The sequence below is a fragment of the Micrasema longulum genome, unplaced genomic scaffold (assembly GCF_059751315.1).
Source record: "Micrasema longulum isolate JH-2025_06_02 unplaced genomic scaffold, ASM5975131v1 h1tg000708l, whole genome shotgun sequence".
NCBI classification, from domain to species: domain Eukaryota; kingdom Metazoa; phylum Arthropoda; class Insecta; order Trichoptera; family Brachycentridae; genus Micrasema; species Micrasema longulum.
In genome coordinates this window covers 111344-136929 of record NW_028277904.1, presented here as the reverse complement: position 1 = coordinate 136929, position 25586 = coordinate 111344, and the positions used below count along the sequence as shown (strand labels likewise).

Sequence of the window (25586 nt, the reverse complement as noted above, 5' to 3'; positions counted from 1 at the left end):
TTGTAAAATGTGTATAGATTTTTCCTCATCCGCACTGCAGAACCTACATACGTACATCTAAAAGTTTTAGTCCTATCATACAAACATTAAAAAAATGCACCTAAAAGTACATCGATAACAAATGTAATACAAATTTAAGGGTTTAGCACATGATAAATATTATGGAATGTTAAATAACATTATGACGCAGTATTTTGTATTAAAATACACATGTATTTTATTTTATTTTAATTTACAAGGAATATTATAAGATACATTTTTTGTGGCATCGTGTTGGCAGGATTATAAGAGTTAATTGTAGTGTATCAATTAAGATAACCAATATAGCTACGTGTAATAAAAAAATAGTACGATAACACCTAAAAATGTATAGGGCATTGGCTAAGTGATTTTCAAATATGATTTCATTTCAATGCATCTTTATATGCTACATAAATTCAAACGGAGTGGCATCCTTTATTTTATAACAAACTCACATTTTAAATGTTTATTTTAGAAATAATAATGTCAATAAATCAACAAAATCACACGCTCGAAGAGTGAAGATATGTTTTGAATAATTATTGTATATAATACGTAGATAATATTTTTAAAATTAAAAATAACAATTACACGATTTTAAATTTTATATTGTCTGTGCTTAGTAATCACATAACAAAGGTATTGTAAAATGAATTTTAACCTCATAACATTCATAATTAACATGACGAATATGGAATATAACACTTAAATAGTATTTAAATAATTCATATTTTCTCTATTGAAAAATACTATTTTTTATGCCTTATATTAGTAAAAATTTGCCAGAAATACACATACATTCCTTTATCGGAACCTTCGTAGCGATGACTTTATAGGGGTCTTATATTACCTTACGTTATTTATGTCTTATGGCAGATATTTGGAATTTGGGATTGGTCTAAACAGGTACAAGGGACAAACTCATCAGATATACAATCGATTATAAAAACGGCTTATTGCGGAGTTGGTCAGTAGTGGATTATCCTCCTAGTCCAACGTCAAGACACATCATAACGACGAATCCGATGATACATCCCCAGGTCGCGAGCTTCGAGTTTCCCCTGAAACAAACATACATTATTAGTAAATAAAACCGTTTTTATAAAGTTTATATTTGAAGCACAAACTTTCTGGTTATTCATTATAATAAAATAAATAAAACAACTTTGTTTTTATCCACTTTTTTTTTTCTACTGACCAGTTTCAAAGGAAACAATCTTCTTCGTCAAGGTTTACGGAACTAATGAATTGATTCCTATTTTATTTTTATCATGTTCACTAAATACTACACGTGGACCCAATAAATCAAGTCTGTTTTCCTTACAAGGGTGGTAATTTGATATCAATATTTTCGAAGCTAGACAGGAGAGGACTAAAAGAAATATTGTTTATTTGGTTATTAATTATTGTTTTCTTATTATGAATCGCTTTTCGAATTTCTATGATTTCTAAGTTGTCTAATTTTAATATTTTATTTTCAACATGAAGTACTTTTAATCCAGTGTCTATATTGAAGTTAATATTCTATTCTAGTTGTGATAATTCTGAGATTATGATGAGCATTAGCTTGTATGTTCCATATATCTATATATAATTACATAATACAGCGTCGGCATAGATTGCTTCATATTTAGATATACTTCATATCCTTTATCTCCAATAAATAAAAAAAAAACAAAAAACAGAAAAAGAAATATTAGCGCTCTTATAATTTGCCCAAATATTTCAATTTCAGTGGCCATTTTCAACGAGTTGTAAATAACACACTATTAGAAAAATGAAAATCAAGTTGGGGTAGAGTGGGGCTCGAACCTCGGACCTCTGATCCGTGAGTCCGCAACGCTAGCCACGGGACCACAACCCGACATTTTAGTTTTTCCAATATAGATTGAATCGCAATCATTACAATCTAATTGGTATATTCCAGATTTATTATATTTATGGACTTTGTCTTTGTGATTTTTTAACAATGTTCCTATATTATCATTACAATTTAATTGGTATATTCCAGATTTATTATATTTATGGACTTTGTCTTTGTGATTTTTTAACAATGTTCCTATATTATTAGTTGGGTAGAAAGCCGGTTTAATGTTTTAATTGAACATCAAAACAGATTTTATTATACATCAAAATATTTTTTTGTTACATGGAAGGTAACAAACAGCAGGAACAATGAAATATTGCAGCGAAAACCACATTTAAAACCAAGTTTTCACGCACATCCTGCTAGGAATAGAATAGGCCCTAGATAGGAAGCACGGTAGGCGAACGCGTCCACAACTACGAGGCAGACTTCCCTACTCGTTTGACTTTTTAAAGATTTTTGTCCGAAAGTAGCAATCGAGTCGTAAACACGGTCAGGATAATGGTTCTATGTATTTCACACGCAGAACTGCATTCTTTACCCGTTTGGTCACATATATAGGGAATTCCATTGTGACTGGTGGGACATTTGATCCCAGAATTTGATCAACTTTGAGTTGTAACTATGTCATCAAAATTCGTGCAATAGTAATCTGTTTTTAAAAACAAAAGAACCATTTTACTTTACTGCTTTCAAGAAAAAGACAAACGGTCCATATGTTCTATGGAATTATTATTTGAATGAATGTGACCGGTGGTACACTGGAAAATCCCCTCTATCTTTGTGCATTTGACAAATTTAAGCCAAACAACTCAATATTATTGAGAGTTTTTTTGTGTCGTAAAGCATGTAATATTGAACACTTAAGTATTAATAAAATAGGAGTCTAAAAACAGTTGCAGAAAGAAAAACAAATAGCGACTGGTGGGGCAGGGCTTCTAATAAAAATATTTACTAAATAGTAACTCCGTGTGAAGTAATAATAGTTTCCATAGACAAAAAAGTCATCATTTATCCACATATTACAACAGAGATGAAGAAGATTTAAGAGAAGGTAATATAAAAGTCTAGGCATCTACAGGGCTTATGACCTGTCATTGGCTGGTTAAAGTGGCCACTTTACTCACTGTGTAACATTAACCATTCTGCCGATATTTGAACACCTATATTCCTTCAACTCTTTCATCTGTTGATGTTTGTGAAGTTAAACAGCTGAAACCTTTATTTATGCGGGTGATATTCTTCTAATTGAATTATTTCAACTTCATACTAGGCAACACCTGAATTTTTTTTTCCATTTCTATACTTCTTCATGGACCGGGGGGATTTGTCAACAATATTTTGAGTTTGTCCAAATTTTTGTTGACAAGGACTGGATTTAACTCCCCGGGGAGCTGTTAACATTAGCATATTACAACAGAGATGAAGATCGTTTTAGAGAAGGTAATTTAGAAGTCTAGGCATCTGAGTGAAGGTAATATAGAAGGTGTGTAAAGTGGCCACTTAAACCAGCCAATGCAGGTCATAAGCCCTGAAGATGCCTAGACTTCTATATTACCTTCGCTAAAATGTTTTTCATCTCTGTTGTAATATGTTAATGTTAACAGATCCCTAAGGAGTCGAATCCAGTCCTTGTCTACAACAATTTGGACAAACTCAAAATATTGTTCATTATTTATTGTTTCAAAAAGATGTACAAAGATTTACAAAATGAATTTTATTAAATTACAAAGTATTCATTGGAGAACCGTAGAACAGAGTTGGACCTTATAAGTATTTTAAAATACCGAACTCAATAAGTGATGTCCTTTCTCTGTCACAAACAATATATACTCCCTCGCATAGTAAAGAGACTCACGGACGAAATAAAGAATAGTGATATGAATAAAAACAAAGTAAAATTGGTTTTAAAAATCTTTTTCTTAAATTCTAAGTTTAGTGTGTAAAAAAAAAATATATATAAAAAATGGGGAAACCAAACAATTTTAAAACAGTGTCAAAAACACTGTTTGTTTATTATTCTTTATATATTTCGTTATCAAAAAGACTTGATTTACTTGTATTTAATTTTTTTAAACTTTTATTTTATTGAAATATCAATAAAATAAAAGTAATTAATTTAAGATTTATAAAAAAATATTTTATGTAAACATTATTATATTGTGTTACAAAAATGTTTAAAGAGAGAAATCCCTGCAAAAAAACTGCTTTTGCAGTTTGGCGGGAATTAAAAAAATTGTTTATAATTAAAAAAAAAAATTAAAAAAAAAAAAAAATATCCTTCCATGTTGTGACACTAGCAACAATTACATTTTGCATGTCAAATCTAACTATGGCTTTAATTCCCCAATGTCAAGAATGTGTAGACTAGTCAACTCTTCCAGTGACTTGGAGTTTCTTGGGCTGGACCTTGCTGCGTTTCGCAGACCTCTTGTTGATGTCAGGAAGAGTGCGGGGGGGGTGCCATGGCTAAACTGAGCTACTGTAAGACTTATTCCCTACACCTTTGTTCTAATTTACTGTCCTACAATCTGCCTTTAGCTTAAGTATTATTTTCTACATTTATAAATTATTTTTAATTGAAATAATATGTACGTAAATTGTGCGAATTGGCTTAGTCGATATTATTTTATGGAGGCGCTAAAAGGAAATTCAAATTAATGTCATTTTCCCACTTTACATAGAATGCCCCACATGAAGAATGTGTGCTCTTATTTAAACGTAGTTATGTAGAAAGCAGCCAGCCATAGAAAAGTGAATCTGAGATAATAGCACTTTTTGAGAAGAGTGAATGATCAAATCTTCACAAATGTTGGCATGCTTTTGACTTCAACAAATGATAAACAATGAATACATTATATTACAAAGTATAATTTAATTACGTATTTGACCAGTTTTAATGATTTCTAATTAACCGTAATATTTTTTTCGTGCTGTAGGTGTTTCCTGCAAATTGAGAAATGCCATTTTTGTGATTGACATCATTTTCAGAAGGTTATTAATACAGTTTTTAGTATGAAAGCGCTGTGGCTGTTTTTAGCAGAACATAGAATTGACCTTACTGCACCCGATAACATCAAAATCTCATTTTATCAAAATTGTGGACTGACTCCTTTTTGCATAACTACGTTTATTTTACGGTCGTTGTTTGCTAAATGTTTTTTTTCTGTTTGTGAAGTTTTAATTTGTGTTAATTTTTTTCATGTAACTGTTGCAATAATTGCCTTAGGCCGTTAACGTTGAAATGAAACAAATACTATTTTAAGAATAAACAAAAACCTTTTTTGTAAACCAATTACATATCGCATAATGTTTGTTGCGGGGCCCCCCAATAATTTATCGTAATCTCAAAAATTATTTCAATTACGACGCGTTGTTCACTCTCTCAAAGTTCATGAATGAAGTCATGTAGAATAAAATAAATATATCAAATTGTTTATCTTCAGTTTCTTTCGAACCATTCAGAAATCTGGTGAGACTTATTGATACAGTAACCCCTAAGATAACCCCGGACACTTTAAACTTTGTTGCCAAAGGCCGACTTCACACCAGTCGTACAAATCTGAGCGACACGATAAAATTGGGATGGAGATAAAACATCTTAGTCCGTTCATTCGAATACACAAGAATTTAAAGATTTTTTTACTCTCGTACCTTCTGAAATTCAAAAGCGATGAGTTAATTTTTTTATTACTGGATCCTCTAAGTACGTCCCTATTTTTTTGTATACGTCGGTAATCAGCATTACATAGGAAAGTTACTTTTTAATTTTGACTGCTGGCTTCTGGCTGGTTTGTTTGTTTTGGATCGAGTTCCAGTCGTCCTTATAAAATTATATGTATGCCAAGTTTAAAACATATTTTATTGAATATGTTAAACATATTTAAAATTAAATATAAAAAGTATATATGTGAAAAATATTAGGTAATATATAGTGTAAATAGTGAATATAATTAATGAAAATGTACATATGAAACAGTGAATATTATAAATTAGGATATTAAGTGTATAATAGTGATAAATAATGTTAGAATAAGTATAGATGAAAATATTGTGTTGTAAATATATATTAGACTATGTTAACCATAGAACTAAATAAAATAAATAATAATAAAAAATAAAATTATTTTATTGAATAAACATATATTGGAAGATAACACATTTTAAATGAACTTTGTAGGTTGATCAATAGTTTGAGACCAATTGTTTATAAAAAATAAAGTTAAATAATTTCTAAAATATTAAAGATAAAAAAAACATTTAAAATACCAAAAAATATCAAATAATTCCTTTCGTTCACACATATTATTATTTTCTTTTATACTTATCCACAGAAATTGATTTAGGCCTTAAAGAGTTCACTCGGACGACAAGTTACAATCGGTACTAAAAATGACTTTATGGCCAAAGAGCGTATCTTTGGCCCTATTCTTATTCATATTCTTGTAGATAGCGGTCAGTACTAAATAAGCTCCTAACGTCACTGCGAATGGTCCCCGTAAATTAATTCTCGCCCTCCGAGCCTAGGACTTTAAAGAGCCAGGCTACTGAGTGAAGAGTGAGTGCCTTCATATCCAAGGCTAAATTTCCTACGCTAAGCTCAAAAAGTATCGACCTGTTTATTAGCTAGGGGGCGAGTAGTCTCGTAAGTTTAACCTATGCTTGAGCTTAGGGCTTTAAAGAGCCAGGCTACTGATTGGAGAGCGAGTGAATTCATATCTATGGCCAAATTCCTTTCCGCTACGCTCAAAAAGTACGGGCTATTTATTAGCTAGGGGGCGAGTAGTCTCATAGGTTTAACCAATGCTTTCTTCCCGAGGATGCGAATATCCTCGGCCATAATTTTTTTTATATTCTTTCAAAAAGTATGAAATATTCTTATTATAAGCGGGAAATAAAAAGACTTTTAATATACACTTGCCAAACACAACAGCCTGACTCTTTTTTGGCAAGTTCAACCAAAATTGTTTTTATTTTATTTTTTTATGTGTGTTTTAATGTTAATAAAAGCTTATTAAAAAAATGCAAGTAATTGTAGTCACTATAAAAGGGAAATATCACATACTATGATACAGATAAAAACATGTGAAATGGATTTGGAAAAATTTATTGTATTTTCCAAATCTATGTGAATATTGTGAAAATTTTTTTTTATTCATAATTTCTAAAATACAGTTGTTAAAAAACATGTCTCAACAAAAACGCGACATGTTTGTCCTTAAAAGTTGTGATTTCAAGATTCGTGACGACGTTGTACAAATAAATGTCCAAACATTTAACTGAATCGTGACGTATAAGGGGCGTGGCTTGGTTCGGGGGAATTTAAAATTATAAATAAAAATATTTTTTTTAAGATACTAACAAGTAGAAAAAAAATTATCGTGTAATGTTTTCCTTGGAACGGGAATTCCAAATGAAAAATCTATACATTATAACTAAATATATTTTTATAACCATAAAATCCATACTCATATTATAAAATGCAATTGTATATAAAATATTTGATATAACAAATAAAATTCAAAAATGCGAAAGTTTTTTTGCATGTTTATCTGTGTTTCTTTCACGTCGCAACGGAGCGACCGATTAACATGATTTTATGCAAAAGGATAGCTGAAGAGCTGACAGGTGTCATTAGCTGCTTTTTATCCCAAAAAAACATCGCACTAAATCGTAAAAATTCTTGATGGAAAAATTAATTGATATTGATAAAATAGATAATTGATAAAATAACGAGGCTACGTCGCCATAGAATAATAGATCGAATAACAGAGATTTTTTGGCAAAGCTATAATTGAAGGATTGGAAATCGATACAGGCTACTTTTTATCCAGAAAAAACATATCGTTCCATTGGGAAAATTCTTATTGCTAAACGCCAAAACGAATAAATTAACTCATTTCTTCCTTATACCAATCAAGCGAAGCCACGGGTAAAAGCTAGTACTCGATAAATAAATAAACTGATTCTTATTTTATTCTTTTTATTTATTTAATGGCTATTATTGGGTAAAATTTCAGCCAAAAGGAATCGAGTGGAGATTAGTCGGCAACATGGTGTAAAAATTAGTGCGTTGGGCTGCCTTTAAATATAAAAAATAAAAAAAATAAAAATCGATCCACCTTATGTAATTTTACCACGCCACGGGGATTTGTACGACGCGTCTGAAATGGGCCATTGTGTATCCGGGACATTGCGGGAATTTACGTGTTCCTTATAAACAAACAATGATGAACAAAAATGAAGGGACAATATCAGGATTGAAATCAATCGCAAAAGAAAGAAAAATGTAAGTATAGGCATTTACTAGGTCATAAAGTAAGCGAAAAAAATCATTTTGAAAATTCCATTTTTGCTAAAAAGGTTACGTCATATGCATGACGTCACCGAGCTTCCATTATTCGAGAATAATTTCAAATGAAATAAAATCGTTAAAAACTATTTACCTCCTCTATTTTCCACGTTTAAAAAATGTAGGTATTTTGAATGTATAAAAATTGTGGCTTGGGTTAATTTCAGATAATATTATCCATATAACACGGTTATTTACGAATAACAGAAGATGGCTCCGAAATTTAAATATTTGGGTGAATCATAAGAACGTAGATTACGCATATTTTTTTTAATTCCCGCTTGATAAAAACAAAGCGATAATTTTAATATCTAATTTAACTTTCGTCAAATTGTGGATTAGATGACTTCTGCATAACACCGTCCAATTATTATTGGAACATTTTGATAAAGGTTCGGTACTAAGTTTGACCCGTGGTAAAATATAATGAAAATGTATGAGTAGGCAACTACATATGTACTCGTATGTATGTTTGTATAATATTATGTAGTCACAATATCTCAATGAAATGGGAGAATGAATTAAAAGTTACAGCTCAGCTCATTCATATCGTTCGTTCAAGGATTTTGATTTCATCATAATGTTTGAAAAAGCGTTATCAGTATGACGGGTACAATTCCGAGAAAATAAAACATGAATGAAAATGGAATTTTTATCAATATTCCTAGAATATATTTTAATAGACGTAATTCGAATAGCAAAATTTAAATTTAAATACTTTTGAGTATGCTTTACGTATGCATACTCGTATATTAGGGTTTCAATAACAAATGGGTTAATAAATTTGCTTATTTTTAATGGAAAAGGTGACTGATTTTATGATAATAAATTATATAATTATAAAAAAATATTATAGCGGTTATTATGATTATCAATTTACACATTTAAAAATAAATATTAACCCAAATATTTCAATTTCGGAGTAGTTTTCAACGAATTGTAAATAAAAGAAATTGACAATCCATGATTGGGACCCGGGACCTCTGAACCGTGAGTCCGCAACACTAACCTTGGAACCACAACTCGTTCTGGGGTGATATTCCAAACGCTCACGCGGCCGTAGGAAAGATTTTATTTCGCGTATTTGTATGTAAATTGTTTTCTACAGCCGCTCTCGCGGTTCAAAATAGCACAGCTGGTCGAAAAAAAATATGATTATAAATTTACGATAACTGTTATTTAAAAATAAAATGCATACTGCAAATAAATTCTGTTTTCATAATATCAGCAAATGTCAATTTTGTTTTTCTTTTCTTTCCATGGTCATGTCATACCATAGTTTTATGCTATAAACGTATTAATAATTAAAAAAAAGGAATGGCCCACGCTCAGACGCTGAAGTCTTTGTGGGCATTTTTTTCAATTTACGTTATTGCCTAATTTTAAGATGTGTTTTTTTAAAGCGTATTTTTTGTATTTAAAATTCTGTATGGAAATGTATGAAAAAATAAAGAAAATTGTTTATTCTTTTTTTGCACATTCACAACACATAGTTATTCTCTTGTCTTCTTCTCTAAAGGCATTTTTATGGGTAAATTCATCAACAGAATCCCTTTTACCTATCTTATTTTAATCCCTATCTATCCTTATCCTTTACATCCCCCCTAGCACCTTGGGAACTTAATTATTATTTAATAATTCGTTCATTTTTTTTCTTTCATTTGTATGTATACAAGAAGTGTTGTTTACAACTATAGTTGTGAAAAACTTTAATTAGACATACATTACTATTATTATGTAAATTGTTTATAAATCTTCAGTTTTCTGAATAAATAAATACATACATATGAAACTATGACTAAAATAATAAAATTAATAGTTATAATAATAATGAAACTCCATGGAACCGTCAGAAATAATAAATTAATGCTAGTGATAATCATGTCAAAAATTTAAATGTCCATAGGTATGGAAAATCGAGACATCACGCCAATAAACTTGAAACAAAGCGTTTAAAAATTATGAAAATTTCATTAGGCTTCTCTCAACCCTGATTATTTAATGGCGACAAAAATCATTATATATATATATAAATTTGAGATAAAATAATCTGCAGCGACCCGAGTGTAACCAACCAATAATAAGACCAAAACACGATGTTTATGTATGGTTCTACAATATTCTACATAGACTAGACTTAGATAATACATAAAGAAGTTATTATGAAATCAATTATTATTGGTATTATAAATGCACGTGACTATTTCACCGATCATATATATCTTAGATATTTTATTTTTATTAAAATAAAAATATATTCAAATGTAATAGTAGTAGAAGACCCGTGCCAAGGCAGACTAACATATACGAGTGTGTTTATTAATATATCTCTATAAACATACATATACACGTGTGCACACATATAAACATACATACACATATATACTATTTATACCCATATATGTATACACACCCTCACATTCCATTTTATTGATTTATTTTTTATCCATATACGCCCAGAGAGCTTTCACGTAACAAGTATAAAATTAAAATTAGAAGTTAATATACGGGAAGGTACTTATCTAATAAACAAATATTTTTTTAAAAAGTATCGAATGACATAATGCATTATAAGAAAATATTATATAAAATTGGGTAGGTACATAATTAAATACGTTTGAAAGTGTTAATTAGGCATTATATAAGTGTAGGTAAGCTGTTTTGTACCCTTCTTATATTGTAATATTTATCCCTATGAACTGTATAAATGGACAATGTCCGTTAATAAAATAAATAAATAAGCAAAATAGAAAAAGTCGTAAGAATTTTTACTCTAAAAACTGACAATGGAAAACAAAACATAACAATTTCTCAACACTCTTTTCCAAGCCGGTGTAGTCTAACGATTGGAGTATTAAAAAAACAATTATGTCTACCAGACGCCACAACAATGGTAGACCGCAATTTCGTACATCTATTTGGAACTTTCAAACTTATCAGTCTCGTTAAATCGGGTTTTATAAAAAAAAAAATGACAAATTTGTTTCATGCATACAAATATATTTGTTGATAATAGAAACCCCTAAATGGATAATTGCCTATTCCGAGAAATGTATTTTTACGTTTGACTCAACAAAAATCTTTTCCGGTATTCCTTATTCATATTTTAGACATGATACATACGCATGAAACCATCTTAGTTTCTTTGAATTGTTTTAATAGACGATATTTAAAAAATATCTATCTGGTAAATGGATTTAACGGTTTTCACTAAAACACATTTTTGAATTTGTTTACATGCTAACTTTCAAACTAAACCTCAGAGGATTTAGATGATTTCATCAGTTGATAAAACTCGAAAATAGACAGACGACTTTATTTTTACTGCGTCGTAAAAAAAAGATTCTCAGAAGTTTCGCGGTATGCCCTTAAAAAGCCGTGTATCTATATATATATATATAAGACAATGTTCGTATGAGTTTCCTCAATGGACTGAATAAATACTGGACCGATTTACGGGCGGTTTTCAGCGAAATGTAGATCATTGCCATTAAAATCTTCAATTTATTAAGTAGAAAAAAAGTAAGGAGTGTAAATGTTTTTTTCATCCATCACCAGGGTTGCATTAGACGAGAATGCACATACTAAAAAATTGGGAAGATGGTATTTTTTAGTGTATAAAAAAGTTTGTATTTGAATGTTTACAAACAACATTCGTTGTATATGGATCCCAATCATATTCTTTACTAAAATTCCTGATAACTTCTATCCATTTATTTCTTTTTACTGTATTTTCAGTGACGATAAAATAACATAAACTGACATTTGATACATTTATGAAAATCGCATTCTTACATACAGTGCACCCCTGTTGGTTAAACGATCTGAGTTTGACGTTTGCTAAAAGAATTCTATATTTGAAAATTCATTGTTTTATGTTTTGGAATTCAAACATAAAAAAGTACCTAGGTACCTTACCTACTGAAATTCAATATTTGAAAATGAATTATTTTAAGTTCTGGAATTCAATCATAAACAAGTACATAGGGACAAAAAGTACGCTAAATACAATAATTGATATTAAACTTTCGATTGTGTTTATTTAATACATACGAGGTTGTACTCAAATCTAGCCATAGTAAAGCATTACCGGGTTCATCTCGTATATTATAATTGTGACATTGTTCGTAATAATATTTTGATTTGAGTCAGTTATACTTTCACACTAAAAATGTTTGGACCTTACTCACAAAGTTACGCCAAGGTATAGTGGTAGAATAAGGATGGGAATACCATCCTTATTACAGTGGTAGAATAAGGATGAATTCCAATCCATATTTTACCTCGATGGCTAGGCGTAACTTACTTATATACTAAAAGGTGTATAAGTAAGGCCGGTTAAGTCATAAATCCATTATACGAGTAGACATACATAAAATAACCAAAGATTTACTTATTTTAATAAAGATTTTTTTTTAAATAACGGAAATTAACATTAATACCCGTATGCAGAGACAAACCTTAAGGTGAGGAGAGTACATTCTATTGTCTTCACCTTCGGGTTATTCTCTGCATTTGAAATTAGAATGTACTTTCCTCACCTTTTGTCTCTGCATACGGGTAAAAGACACTTTTTTGTTAATTCATAAAGCGATTAGATTCATAAACAAACTGTTTATAATGTATTATTTTATGTTTCATGTGAAATTTTTATACCGTATTTCTGTAAGTTTTATATCTTAAAACATTATTTGTTTATCTAGTTTTTTTATATCTCAACATAATTTTCTCTCTTATACAGAGTACTAAATTTATATTTATATTCCTATTGTATATGCATTTCTAGATGCCGGCCTAGTGGCGTAGTGGTCAGCGCATTTGGTTACCATGCAAGAGGTCTCGGGTTCGATTCCCGACATGGTTCACATGAAATATTTACTCAAAAAGTGTTTCATTTCATTTCATTTTTTTTGCACCACAACAGGCCAGGAGGCCCAATCACAGTGGTGAATTACATTACAGAACAACCAGGCTTGAGAAAAATCACATTTTTAATTTTTGTGTTCTCACCGGGAATCGAACCCGGAACCTTCCGTGCGTGAGTCAAGCGTCTTGACCACTACACCACGGAGGCCGCCGTTCTAACACTATAATATTTTATAGTCCCTGGACTAGCACCTGAAACGTAAGACTGATCATTTTACCTTCAAGTAACAAAAATGATCAGGATACGATGCGATTTGTATACCAATACAGTGCCCTATGCACCATTCGTTGCGAAAAGAGAATGACGATACTTTGTGAATAGTGTCAATTATTTTGTTTCTTGAATTTATTTACATCCGACGTACTCACGTTTTATATAATTTACAAGGGCGTGAAAATTGTTAACAATAAATCCAAATGAATAAATAAACTGGAAACGGCCAAACTTTTTCAACGATCTTGTTTCTTACGACACAATTTCAATATGAGTCCGATATACATTTTCAATTTATGTATTGAATAACATAATATGATGCAATAAGAAATAATTGTAATTTTATTTATCAATGGAATTTTAACTTCCGTTAGATAAACTGAAAATTTCCGACCGCAACTAGATCGTGAGCTGATCCTCGCTACTCGTTACCAGTACCTACAAAACAGACATACTACACACTAGCACTTAAATTTCTGCAACACTGTTTGACGAACAATAATGGAATTATAAGCATTAGCACAGTGAAATCAAAATAAATAAATAATAGCATTGCTAAATTTAATTTGTTTAATAATTCTAAATTTTGGTACTTCCAAATTTTTGTACTACGGCTCTGGATTTAACCTTCAAGTGATTTTATTAAAGTTTGATTAACAGATATTTAAAAGAAGATATAGACCCTTATTCTCCCTTAGACTCTATCCCACTGTCTTCCAAACGGAACTCCATGCCGTCTATGACTGCGCACATGAAAATTTGCGCAGACAATATAGAAACAAAAGAATTTATATTCTCTCAGGCAATAAGGCTGCTCTAAAAGATCTGAACTCTGTCAAGATCAATTCTAAATCAACCTGAGAGTGCCTACGGTCGCTTAATTGTGTCGGTGAGTGTAATAGTGTGACAATAATTTGGGTACCTGGACATTTAAACATCGACGGTAACGAGGCAGCTGATGAACTGGCAATGCTGGGAGCTGAGACAGCCCCAATAGGCGATGAACCCTACTGTGGGTTGCCTAAATGTGCTCCTCGTAATGAACTTAGGTCATGGGCCAGGAAGCAGAGTGTAATGATCTGGTAAAAAGTACCTGGTCAGCACCATGCTAAGGAACTGACAAAAAGGGTACTCTTAAAGTTTTGCTTTTCACCTAATAAAGCTCAGCCGAAATCAAGTGAGGGTTATCACTAGAGCCCGCCCGGGGCACTGCAGATTAAACAAACACCTTGCTAGAATGAACCTTTCCGAAACTTCTAGATGTAGGTTCTGCAGTGCAGATGAGGAACATTATATGTGATGTTTTACATCATAAAAGGAGCTCATCCTCGGGAGACCACTGGTTAAACCTGAGGATATTAAAGAGCTCACCCCCTACCTAATAGCCCGATACTTTGCGAATCTGGGCATGGAGGGAGAGATTTAGCAAAATGTAAACTCTCGCCTTCTACACAATAGCCAGGCTCTTTATAGACCTGGGCTTGGAGGGTGAGAACTATTAACGAGGACCTGTAACAATAGATATTCAAAGGTCGCAGTGGCGTCAGGAGCATGCATAGCACTGACCCCTAACAGTAAGAATAAAACCCCTATTGACAAAGGTAACAAACATTAAAGCATATATGAAATATTAACTATCGAACAGGCAAAATAAAAATGTTAAAACTCACATATGACGTGATAATCAAACAAACCAATGACAGAAACCCTGTAAATGTTTGGACTATTATAATTATTCTGAAGAGTTTCTATATATTCGTTGGATTAGTATCTGTTGAAGTCAAATACTTATTGTTAACACGTATAGCTATCTAAAATAATACAATTATTGTACGAAAACTTGTAGAAATATAAATACCAACAATTAGAAAGTACCTCAAATAGCAATAGCAGTTATTAGAATAAGAAAGTATGAAATAAGTTTATTTAGCATCAATAGGATTTAGCAGCATTAAAGTAGTAGCATTGGTTAAAACAGCAGAGGCGGTTTTTTAGGAGCAAAATGGGAATAAATGTTATTATAGGTTATTGAAAAAAAACATATCTTATAAAAAGCTCAACAACGTATCCGGCTAGAAAAAGCTCAACAAGAATGAGAGGGTAAATTTTCAAATATTCAGTAAACTTTCTAATTCGAATTCTGGAATACGATTTGCCATTTAACCTCAGAGTAATAATGCGTAACCTAGAGAGAAGCCCAGACGTAGGAAAACCATTCTATGACTATTGGGTATTAAGTTAGCTACAGTTCGCAGCAAAATAATAAGCCGTACTCAAGTCGAGAATTGCCAAATGGATATTAATTTTAATTGTCATTACTTTTAAATATGTATCTGTGTATTTATCATTGCAGGGTTATTCCAATCTATTTTTCTTTATTTCGCCTATATTTATTTTATAAAACTGAAAATACATGTTTGTATTTATTTTTTTATTTATTTATTCATTTTATTCACAATATACTTTATATTTATTGAGACATAAATCCCAACTCCATTGATCCGAAGTCCTGTGTTGAATTTGTTTGTTTGTCCGTCACATCTCCGAAATGGCGAGTTGTAGCGGCCTGAAATTTGGACACGTCATTTTAGATGCGATTTCAAAGTTAACGATGCTATTTTCGAGTAAAATTTTCATCGACCTCTACTCGATGAAAACTCAAACTTTGTATGGATGCCTAGTGCGGCTCTGACATATTGCCCATAATCAACTGTCATTATCAACAGTAAACATACTTTAATTCACAACTTTATCCCGTAAATTGAGAAAAAATAGTATCTGAGGTAAATGTGTTGGTATAAGGAAAGTTTTTAAGCAACATAATACACGTGTCGGGACAATAGATTCCAAATATCAATGTAAATCATGGTAAAATATTCGGAACAAATTACCTGTGAAAACTTACTCATTTAACACCTTTGACGCCCCTATTGCTGCAATCAAAGATACTGCAATTCACCATGGCCGATTTTCATTTATTATAACGTAAATATCCAAGTTATTTACAAACAAAGATAAGCACAGCTACAAAAGCATCCGATCAAACCGTTATGTTTATGTTGTCAAATAAAACAAAATGGACACCAATTGGTTGCTAGCCAACAAACCAAAATCGCTTGCATTCTATGAAACATAGTGATAGGGCTTCTCTCTAGGTTACGCATTGTTACTCTGAGCATTTAACAATACCGTTATATATGCTATGCTATTATGCTAGCATGCTAATGAAATAAATATAAAATTCCCATCACTAGTCGCTACCAGCGACCAGCGACTAGTATAGCGCGAGGCGAGCACGAGGGGCTATGTTTCCTGTGACACATTGACATTGATACACTCCGTCTCGTGAATGGATACAACACACAACACATTATACGGAGAAATCCTAAGTGGAGATATGACTGTAGTGTAGTACCAGATCCAACCAGTAATGCGGCCCTGATAACGGACTTTGTTTCATTGCTGGATAGCGAATATTCATGCTCCAATATAAATGCTTTCGGCAAAGTAAAATATGTTTTTGAAAATAAACCAGTCCCCGTATGCTTAAAAAGACAAGTCTAAGGATCGTGTGTATTGCCGGTGCGACATACGGACTAGAAACCATGTCTGTAACACAGAAAAGTTGCCAAAAATTTAAATGCACGCAACGATCCGTAGAAAGAGATGCTCGGTATATGTCTACGAGACAGCACAAGAAATGAAGAAAAAAGACGCCGAACCGGAGTCATGGACATTATGGATCGTCCAGCAAAATTAAAATGGCAGCGGGCAGGACACTCAGTGAGGCAAAATGATGGCTGGTGGACACCCAGAATAATAAAGTGGAGACCATGGGCAAACAAAAAAGTGTTGGAAGGGCACAGAAAAGATGGGTCGATAACATTGCCTCGATAGCCGGTAAAACGGATGATAAAAGCGGGTAATAGGAAGGAATGGAGACGTTCGGAAGAGGCCTTTATCCAGCAGTGGAGAGAATAAGGCAGAAGAATATAAATAAAACAATTTAAAATACGTACAATCAACAACATCATGAAAAAAATACTTAGGTATTGAAATTTTTTGCAGTCGTTTCTATACCAGTCTAAGGAGACTGAACTAATGTAGAGAAATAAATTCATCAATCGTTTCCCATTGCAAATTTCGGAATCAAACCCAGGACCTGAAGGGTGGTAGGCAGACGAAACTTTCCTTTATTATTATTTTCAAACTAGATTTGTTGGCTTTTACACTTAATTCGTCTTTTAATTTAATTATTTAATTGAACATTGCATGGTGTGAACCATGAATGAATACATGATGATGGGTCTAGTAACATTACATATCTTGTAGTTATCGTCTAGTTGTCTGTCATTGTTCCTAAATAAAACTAATAAAGTGAAATGCTCTCACCACTACATCTTCAACTCTTAGATAAGTCTAATTTACGTGTAAGTAATTAACGTATGAGCAATATTTAGCATTCCTTAACAAATACTGCCAAATTGTATTTGTAAGCGTTTTTTAGTAGTCAAAAAAATTCGCAAAAAGCATATTTTTAATTATTTATTCACTACATGAAATAATTTGTTTTCAAAATTAATTTAATAGTCCTTACCAGAGAATCATGCTAAAAGGATTTTCTACATCAATACTTAGAGTAGCAATTATATTATCTACTTTATAAAAAAATCGAGAAGTAGAAAATGTATGTTAGAAGAAAAGTGGATGTCAAAAAGCAGTATTCGACGACTTTGTTTGATAGTCAGGACACTTTGGGCATCCAGGCATTACATTTCACACAGTACATGTGTTATCAAAATGCTGAAATTAATACCCATGAATGCGCATTACCACTTCATTCTGCCAACAATGATTTAAAAACTCCTGATGGCGTCGTCAATAATTACCCGTCATCGGCATACTTAAGGTAGCAGAGCTTTTGGGGGAGATAAATTATTCCTCGCTCTAATATCAAAGCCCTTTACATGAATAGCAAATGCCAAATTAGAATTGCTTGACTGGTGACTGATTTAAGGCAACCACTGGAGTTCAACGAGGTTAGTTCCTTGCGCCATTTTTTTTGTAATTTATTTTATCTTCAACAGTTCCGATGTATAGACTTAAAACTAAAAAAAAACATTTTTTTAAGTAATAAAAAAACACGAAATTCTCTGTTTCTGTGAATGAACTCTGAACGTGAACAGAAATTCTGAACGCAAACAGAAGGAGGAGTCGTTAATGCTCAATTTCGTCTAGTTGACATTCCATTTTCAAAGCTTGTAAATAGAATAAAAAAATATATGTATATTTATATTTTATTTATTTCTTTAGTTAGTTTATATTACATAGTACATAAACTTATATTTACACTTACTTGAATATTTATTTACATAATTTTACAGTAAACAAAACATTTATTTTTAAATTCATTCAAACTCTTTTCACTCTTCATACTTTCAGGCATCGCTTCATACACTTTCAAACCTTTATACATAATACAATTTTGGGATTGTTTTTTTTAATGCCTTTTTTTAATAAATATTTCTAGTAATACACTCATAATTTGTTGATTTAATACTATCTAATGAATGAAGTATTCGGGCATTCAATTGTTCAAAAATTTAAATAAAAAAACAAGCATATTATATTTATAACAGTTTCTTTTTTATTGCTATCCAATTAAGTTCTTCTCGCATATTTTCTATTTTATTATACCTACTTTTCTTTAGCACTTTTCTCCATTTTGAAGTACTTCTAATTTATCTAATTTTCCGTCATCGGTTAAAAATAATAATGTAACGTCAAAGCAAAAATGTTCTTTCGAGTGACGTATAACCTTTACCATTTTCTTTTACTTTTGGTGCTCATTTTTAAATTAAAAAAAAATGGACAAAACTTATTTTAACACCGAAAATTTTGTTAACTATCAGTTTAAAACCAACGATTATTTTTCTAACATCATTTTGATTTTTTTTTTAAATTAATTCTGATTTATTTTTGATAAATTTTACGCCCATAAGGCTTTTGCACACTTATTAATTTTATAAAACACAACCTTATAAACAACATGCAATTTAAGAAATACGGTAGATTTAGAAAAATATAAAGAAATAGAGTAGTTACGCTGTTTAAGAGAGAAAATACTGTATAAGAACTGAGATGGACCTCACATGCATTTTCAAAATACTTAATGCTATAAGAGATTTCTAGTCTCTGTTGCAATCAATTTCTTTTCATGTTCCTAACCATGTCACCAGAAGTCAAAATCTGCCATTTATCAAATCTTCTAAGAGAAACTTTTGTTTTTATGCCCCAATGTCCAGAATGTGTAGATTAGTTAATTCATCACACAACTTGGAATTCTTTGGGATGGATCTTCCGGCTTTTCATAGATCTCTTCGCCACTAAAACATCGTGGAATGAAGATGAATTGGCATGGTTTAGCTCGAGGTCTTATATGTTTATCGTGTTTATGAATATATTGTATACCACTATTTTGTTGCCTCTTTTTGCCTTTGCCACATAGTTTTATGTTAGTTTTGTTCAGTTTCTAGTAAATATGTAAATAACTGTTAATTGGCTTAGGTTGTATATATATATATATGGTAAATAAATAAGGTTTTTTTTAAACACATAAAAAACTAGAAGGCCAAAAAAATTCAACTATAAAGATGCAACGTATAGATACAGCATAAAAAAATAAGCAGGTTGGTAAATTAAATTATAATAAAATAAAAACAGTTTGTTAATAATTATAATCTCTCCGTGAATAAATAAAAAAAATATACAAAAGTAATGTTACAATTATAATGTATTACTTTGTTTTTAAAAAAACATCCATGACCACTCCACCCTGCTGTGTTTGCTTATCAGTAAATGGGGAAGTTGTGGCCAACCGCACTACGCACTTTGCTAAATACATGCAAACATTATCTTATCCGCGCAGTGTGTAACATTGAAATATTATCAGTTATCAAAAAAATTATAGATAGGGGAACCTGGTGTACATTACATATAAAGTTTCTAGTTGCATTATGCATAATACATTAAAAAAAAAATTATATAAATTATTTTTTATATTTATTGAATTTTTTAATGTTATAATTACATATGTTTACAGTACCTACATGTGAATAATAATATAACAAAAATCCCACATATGCATAGCCTGTGCGTGGGGGTATTCTAGTTTAATCAGTTTAACGGGACAGTTTGAGTTCATGAACAAAAATACAAATACATAATGATACATACATGCACACACACTTATCCATACATAACATAGATGTGTATATACACACATACTTGCATACATACACATATATAAAAAATACACAATATAAATATTTTAGTACAAAAAGTAACATATTTTGCTAGCATGTATATGTACATATTTTGCGTTAATTTACATCTTATAAATCTTATCAAATATGTTATTTTTAAGATAATAAACCTATTGCATTTTAAAAAGCCGAGTGAAAGACTGATCTATCGATTACGATACTATTGTGCCATAATAATTCAATTTATTTATTTAAAATAATACATACAGTAAAAACTAAAATTCAAGACGGACATATTATAAAAATACAGAAAGAGACTTTTGTCAAAATAGTAGGAGAATCCTGCTCCGGAAACCCCTTCGGATATGTGCAACAGATCAACACTCAGAGATGTTGTTCAGCACAGCGGTAGCCCTTCTAACAGGCATAAAAATCGGCAGGTTGGTCCTGTATATCGGAATATGAAACAATCTATACTGACGCTGTCTTAGGTAGGCGGCTTCTGTAGTGTAGCAGTGAATACGCTTGACTCACGCACGAAAAGTTCTGGATTCGATTCCCGGTTAGAACGCAAAAATTTAATGTGATTTTTCTCAAGCCTGGGTGTTCTGTGGTGTAATTCACCACTGTAATAGGGCCAACTGGCTTGTAGTGGTGCAATTTTTTTTTTAAAGATATAATAATTATTATTAAAAATAAAATTTACAGTAAAAAATTATACATGTCGAAAAATACAATACACATAAGTTATTTAATTATACATTGAGTAGTTGAGATGTATTTCTAAAATTTCAATTTGAATCCTTAATTATTTTATGATTTAATTTAGTAATTAATTTTGATAGCACAAGTAAAAAAAAAAATTAATACCAAGAATGTATAATTAATGATAAATCAATTGGAAATTTAATGTCAATATACCGACAGGTTCCCCTACATAATATTATTCTACGGAAGTAACGACCACGTGTAGAAAATTGCGCACACAAAATTCATTCATTATAAATGTATTTTTTGGTATTTACAATATCTGCGGTTAACATACATATGAACATATCGCCAGCAAGGCAAACATATAGATATAATCGCCTTCTTGAATGAAATCGAAGCACGGATAAACAAAAATAAATGGAGTGGACTTTAAAAAAAAACAAGAATGTAGAATCCAAATTTATATCCCTTTGGGCAGTTTAAAAATGAAAAAACTTCGAATAAAACACAATTTTTTAACAGGAACCCAAATACCTTTTTTGGTTTATTTAACGGTGAAAACAATGTCACTTATCGCCAATTTTAAGCTAGATAAAATATTATTGATTTATTTAAACAATTTTTATACAGTTTACATTCATATGCATAAGGGCTGACGCATTTTCTTCCTACCGGACCCTAACCGTTTGATTTGAGGAAATCAGTGGTATATGAACATTTTGTAGGTATATTACAATATTTTCACTATAAAACAAAACATTGATTTATATCTACATTTTTTAAAGAAATAAAAGTTGACTAAATATCCACACTCTTCGATGAATAGAGCAGGCGGTAAAGAGGGAAGGAAAGAGGGAGGAGAAAGGTAAAACTAAAATATTCAGGAAGTGACATTTTATACGTGGTTCGATTATAAATAAATAAGGTTTTCCTAGCCGCACTACCAGTTCTTTTTGAAAGGTGCCATTTTCCGTAACATATACTCCCAGGGCTGGTATTCTGAACGGAATTGCGCGAGAAGAGATCTCTCCGTTAGCGTGTATTTAGTACGTAAATACGCGTTAAAAATGCGGTTTCTACGCGCGCTTTTACCTTAAGAATACCACCCCAGGGCCTCGATTATGATGGGAAGATAAAGACGTCATACCTTCACCTCGACGGTTTAGTTGAAGATTCATTCCCTCTAGCAATTGTAAAGGTACACTACCGACCCCCCACCTTCAAGTTTTGGGTAGGTACATCGATATGAAACAAGGGGAAGCGTACGTCACGGTACACATATCTACGCTCTAAAATGACATAGCTTCAGTAAAATGTAAAATGACATCAAGTTTTGATGTAATAACATCGGTTCATACCGACGGGTCTAGAACCCCACGATACACATTTACGCATTAAAAGTGTCAAAAATTTTGTTCCACCGAGCAATTTTTTCTTTAATTATGATTTATTAAAAATTTTAATCGTTTTGAGGTTGGCACTTTTTTTTCTCAAAAGGCTATCAAAAATATGAGAGAGAAATAAGTAAATTTTGAAGTCGAATTAAATTCCGACATAACTGTCACTTTGATAAAACGAACGCCTAGATGTGAAATAATGTCGCTAGATTCTCTCCTATCAACAAATAATAGTATCCAGGCGTTAGAAAATTACCACTCTAACAAAATAATTTAGTTATTATATTTTTTCCATCTGTTTTACTATCTTTCCGAGTGTATGTATCGAGACGTTAAAGGAGCCGGCTTTGTAGTCGATCGGTAGATAGATACAGACGATCGTTAAGCGTACCGTCTTAGTGATTTCCAAAAGTCATACAAAATTCGAGTTCAAGCGAGCATTTTTTGCTTGAATTGGGATTTATGTAGTTTATAATCGCTTTTTATTACAGAAGCCTATTTAAACTATAAATGAGAACTATTTTTTTTTATTAAATTGAAAACATATTATATTTAATTTTATATAATATTCCTAAGGAGTTTTTGTAAAAAACTCATTTAGGGATATGCAGATAACAATATTTACTTACAGACGTTTTTATATTTTGAACTTTAACATTATTTACAAAAGCGGAATAAAAATTATGATACACTACAAAGGGGTAAGAAAAAGTTTTAAAAATTATAAAATAATCATAATACAAGGTATGGAAATAAATTCAAAATGATATATACATTACACATTAATTTAAAATGTTAATGACGTAAGGAACGCGGACTAATTGTTTGCGGTCATTCCATCGGCTTGTTTCGATCATATGATGTCGATATGACAACTAAACAGAACATACCGAGGTAAGATACAGATAGTACAGAAGTTAAGTATACCGTCTCGATATATACAGATGAAAATAGCGTTCATAATCGAGGCACTGGTATTAGAAACTCTCGACCCTATCGACGACTTGGTTCGCAGAGTCAGGGCATTACGGGCACCAAGGCACGAAGTGTAACATGTTATGTCTGAGTAGATAATGTATGTTTTTAGAATACATTTATCTTGTTTAAGAAATATTTCATTCATCAAAACACATCGATAATTTTTACTTGACCCTATAGTCTGATTGGCAGAACATTGTTGGTAAATATATTATTTGGAAGGGTCACAATATCTGCTTACATGACCCTAAAGTTTACTAGGCTGCATGCTCCAATGACCCGATCAATCTTTCAATACATGTATTCCTTATCATGATTGGCAACTGTTTATCGAAATAACAAAGTATTGATAAGAGAATTATGACACTGTACATATCGTGGGCATTCTGCGAAAAAGCATTGAGTCAAAATTAAGCTGTTTTGACTTAGCGATGAGGTAATATTGTCCATCAAATGCCGTACAATCTACAAAAATACACAAAGTCCAATCTATACTACAGACTAAATTATTTTCCGTGGTAAGTCATTGAGTATAAATCCGGTCGGGGAATAAGAATAAAATATTTCAAATGAATTTCAAAGTTGGTATGCAAGCCTACTTTATATCAAGGATACTGATATTCCTGAAAGATACAAAAAAAAAACATAATTTATTTTTTATAGTTTTTGACTAAACCAACATTAAAAATACTAAATGAAGCAAAATATTTTAATATGAAAAAATAATATACATTTCACTCAGAGATTTTATTATGTGACTGACATGTAAAATGCGTACCTTACTATGTTATAATTTTAATTTTATGTTATGTCATAGTTCTTTTTACATATTAGTTGCAAACACAATACTATACATAAGTATGTGTTAGTAGAGTAATGTTATAACATATAAGCAAAAGATAGCTTTTAAGACAAATCAACAGTAACAGTTGTGGGATAGAGGGGATATGGAAGGAGGTAATGAAAAAAACACCCAGACCAATTGAGAAAAAAATCTTTCTTGGATTCTTTTCTCGCAACTGGCGGGAATAGAATCCGCGACGCCAGTTTCACAGTGGGTCCGGAAAAGAAACGTTATTTTTTTACTACGTGAAAACATTTTTTTTAGAAATAGTTGATGGATCAATGTAGCATTTATTATAATTGGATTTATAACGTTTAGTTATATAATTATTTATAATAATAAAAACATGGAAATTTGTTTAGTCTCCCACCAGTCTGACAATGTCGGTCACGACGAAACCCGGTCACTGGTAAAAATTAAAATATATATATATATATAAATAAAAGTGGAATAAAACTATACACGTATTTTTATTATTATAATTAAAATGCAATTCCACCAAGAAATGTCAGTAGAAAAACTCAATATATTATAAAATTATTTGTTAATTTCTAACAAAATTTTACTAAACATAACTCCAATATATCTAAACAAGTTATTTTGACTTAATGCTTTTTCGCAGAATACCCACAACATATCTTTTTAAGGACATAAATCTTACGCAACACGTGATATCAACTGATCACTGATAATTTTAAATACAAGTGTACATGTAAAATATAAATATTTTCCACGTTGTTTAAATTAAGAGTATGTATAATGTTAAATAAACTATTTACGTTCAAATGTTTGTAGACAGGCTGGATTTTGCTTCCTAGGAAGTTATTTAGATCTAAATTCAATGCAACAGGGCCAAATAATATATTATGTCCAACTTTCCAGGAATCGAGTCCAGGACGTTAAAAAAAGGATAATACTCCAAGCACTACACTACAAGACGAAATTATTTACACTCGATTTCCGTTTTCAGGATATACACCTGAGACCCTGAGAGTTGCCCATCGAGACGGA

General features: G+C 31.3%; 1 protein-coding gene across 1 annotated transcript in view; it reads right to left on the bottom strand.

Moving 5' to 3' along the window:
- Positions 1 to 215: 215 nt before the first annotated feature.
- Positions 216 to 25586, bottom strand: part of LOC148279525 (zinc transporter ZIP11-like) — a 58343-nt gene continuing 32972 nt past the window's right edge. The window contains exon 3 of the mRNA XM_088229780.1: positions 216 to 1082. Coding sequence (XP_088085906.1) covers positions 1001 to 1082 — 82 coding nt within the window. The 3' untranslated portion in view covers positions 216 to 1000. The remainder of the gene's footprint in view (positions 1083 to 25586) is intronic.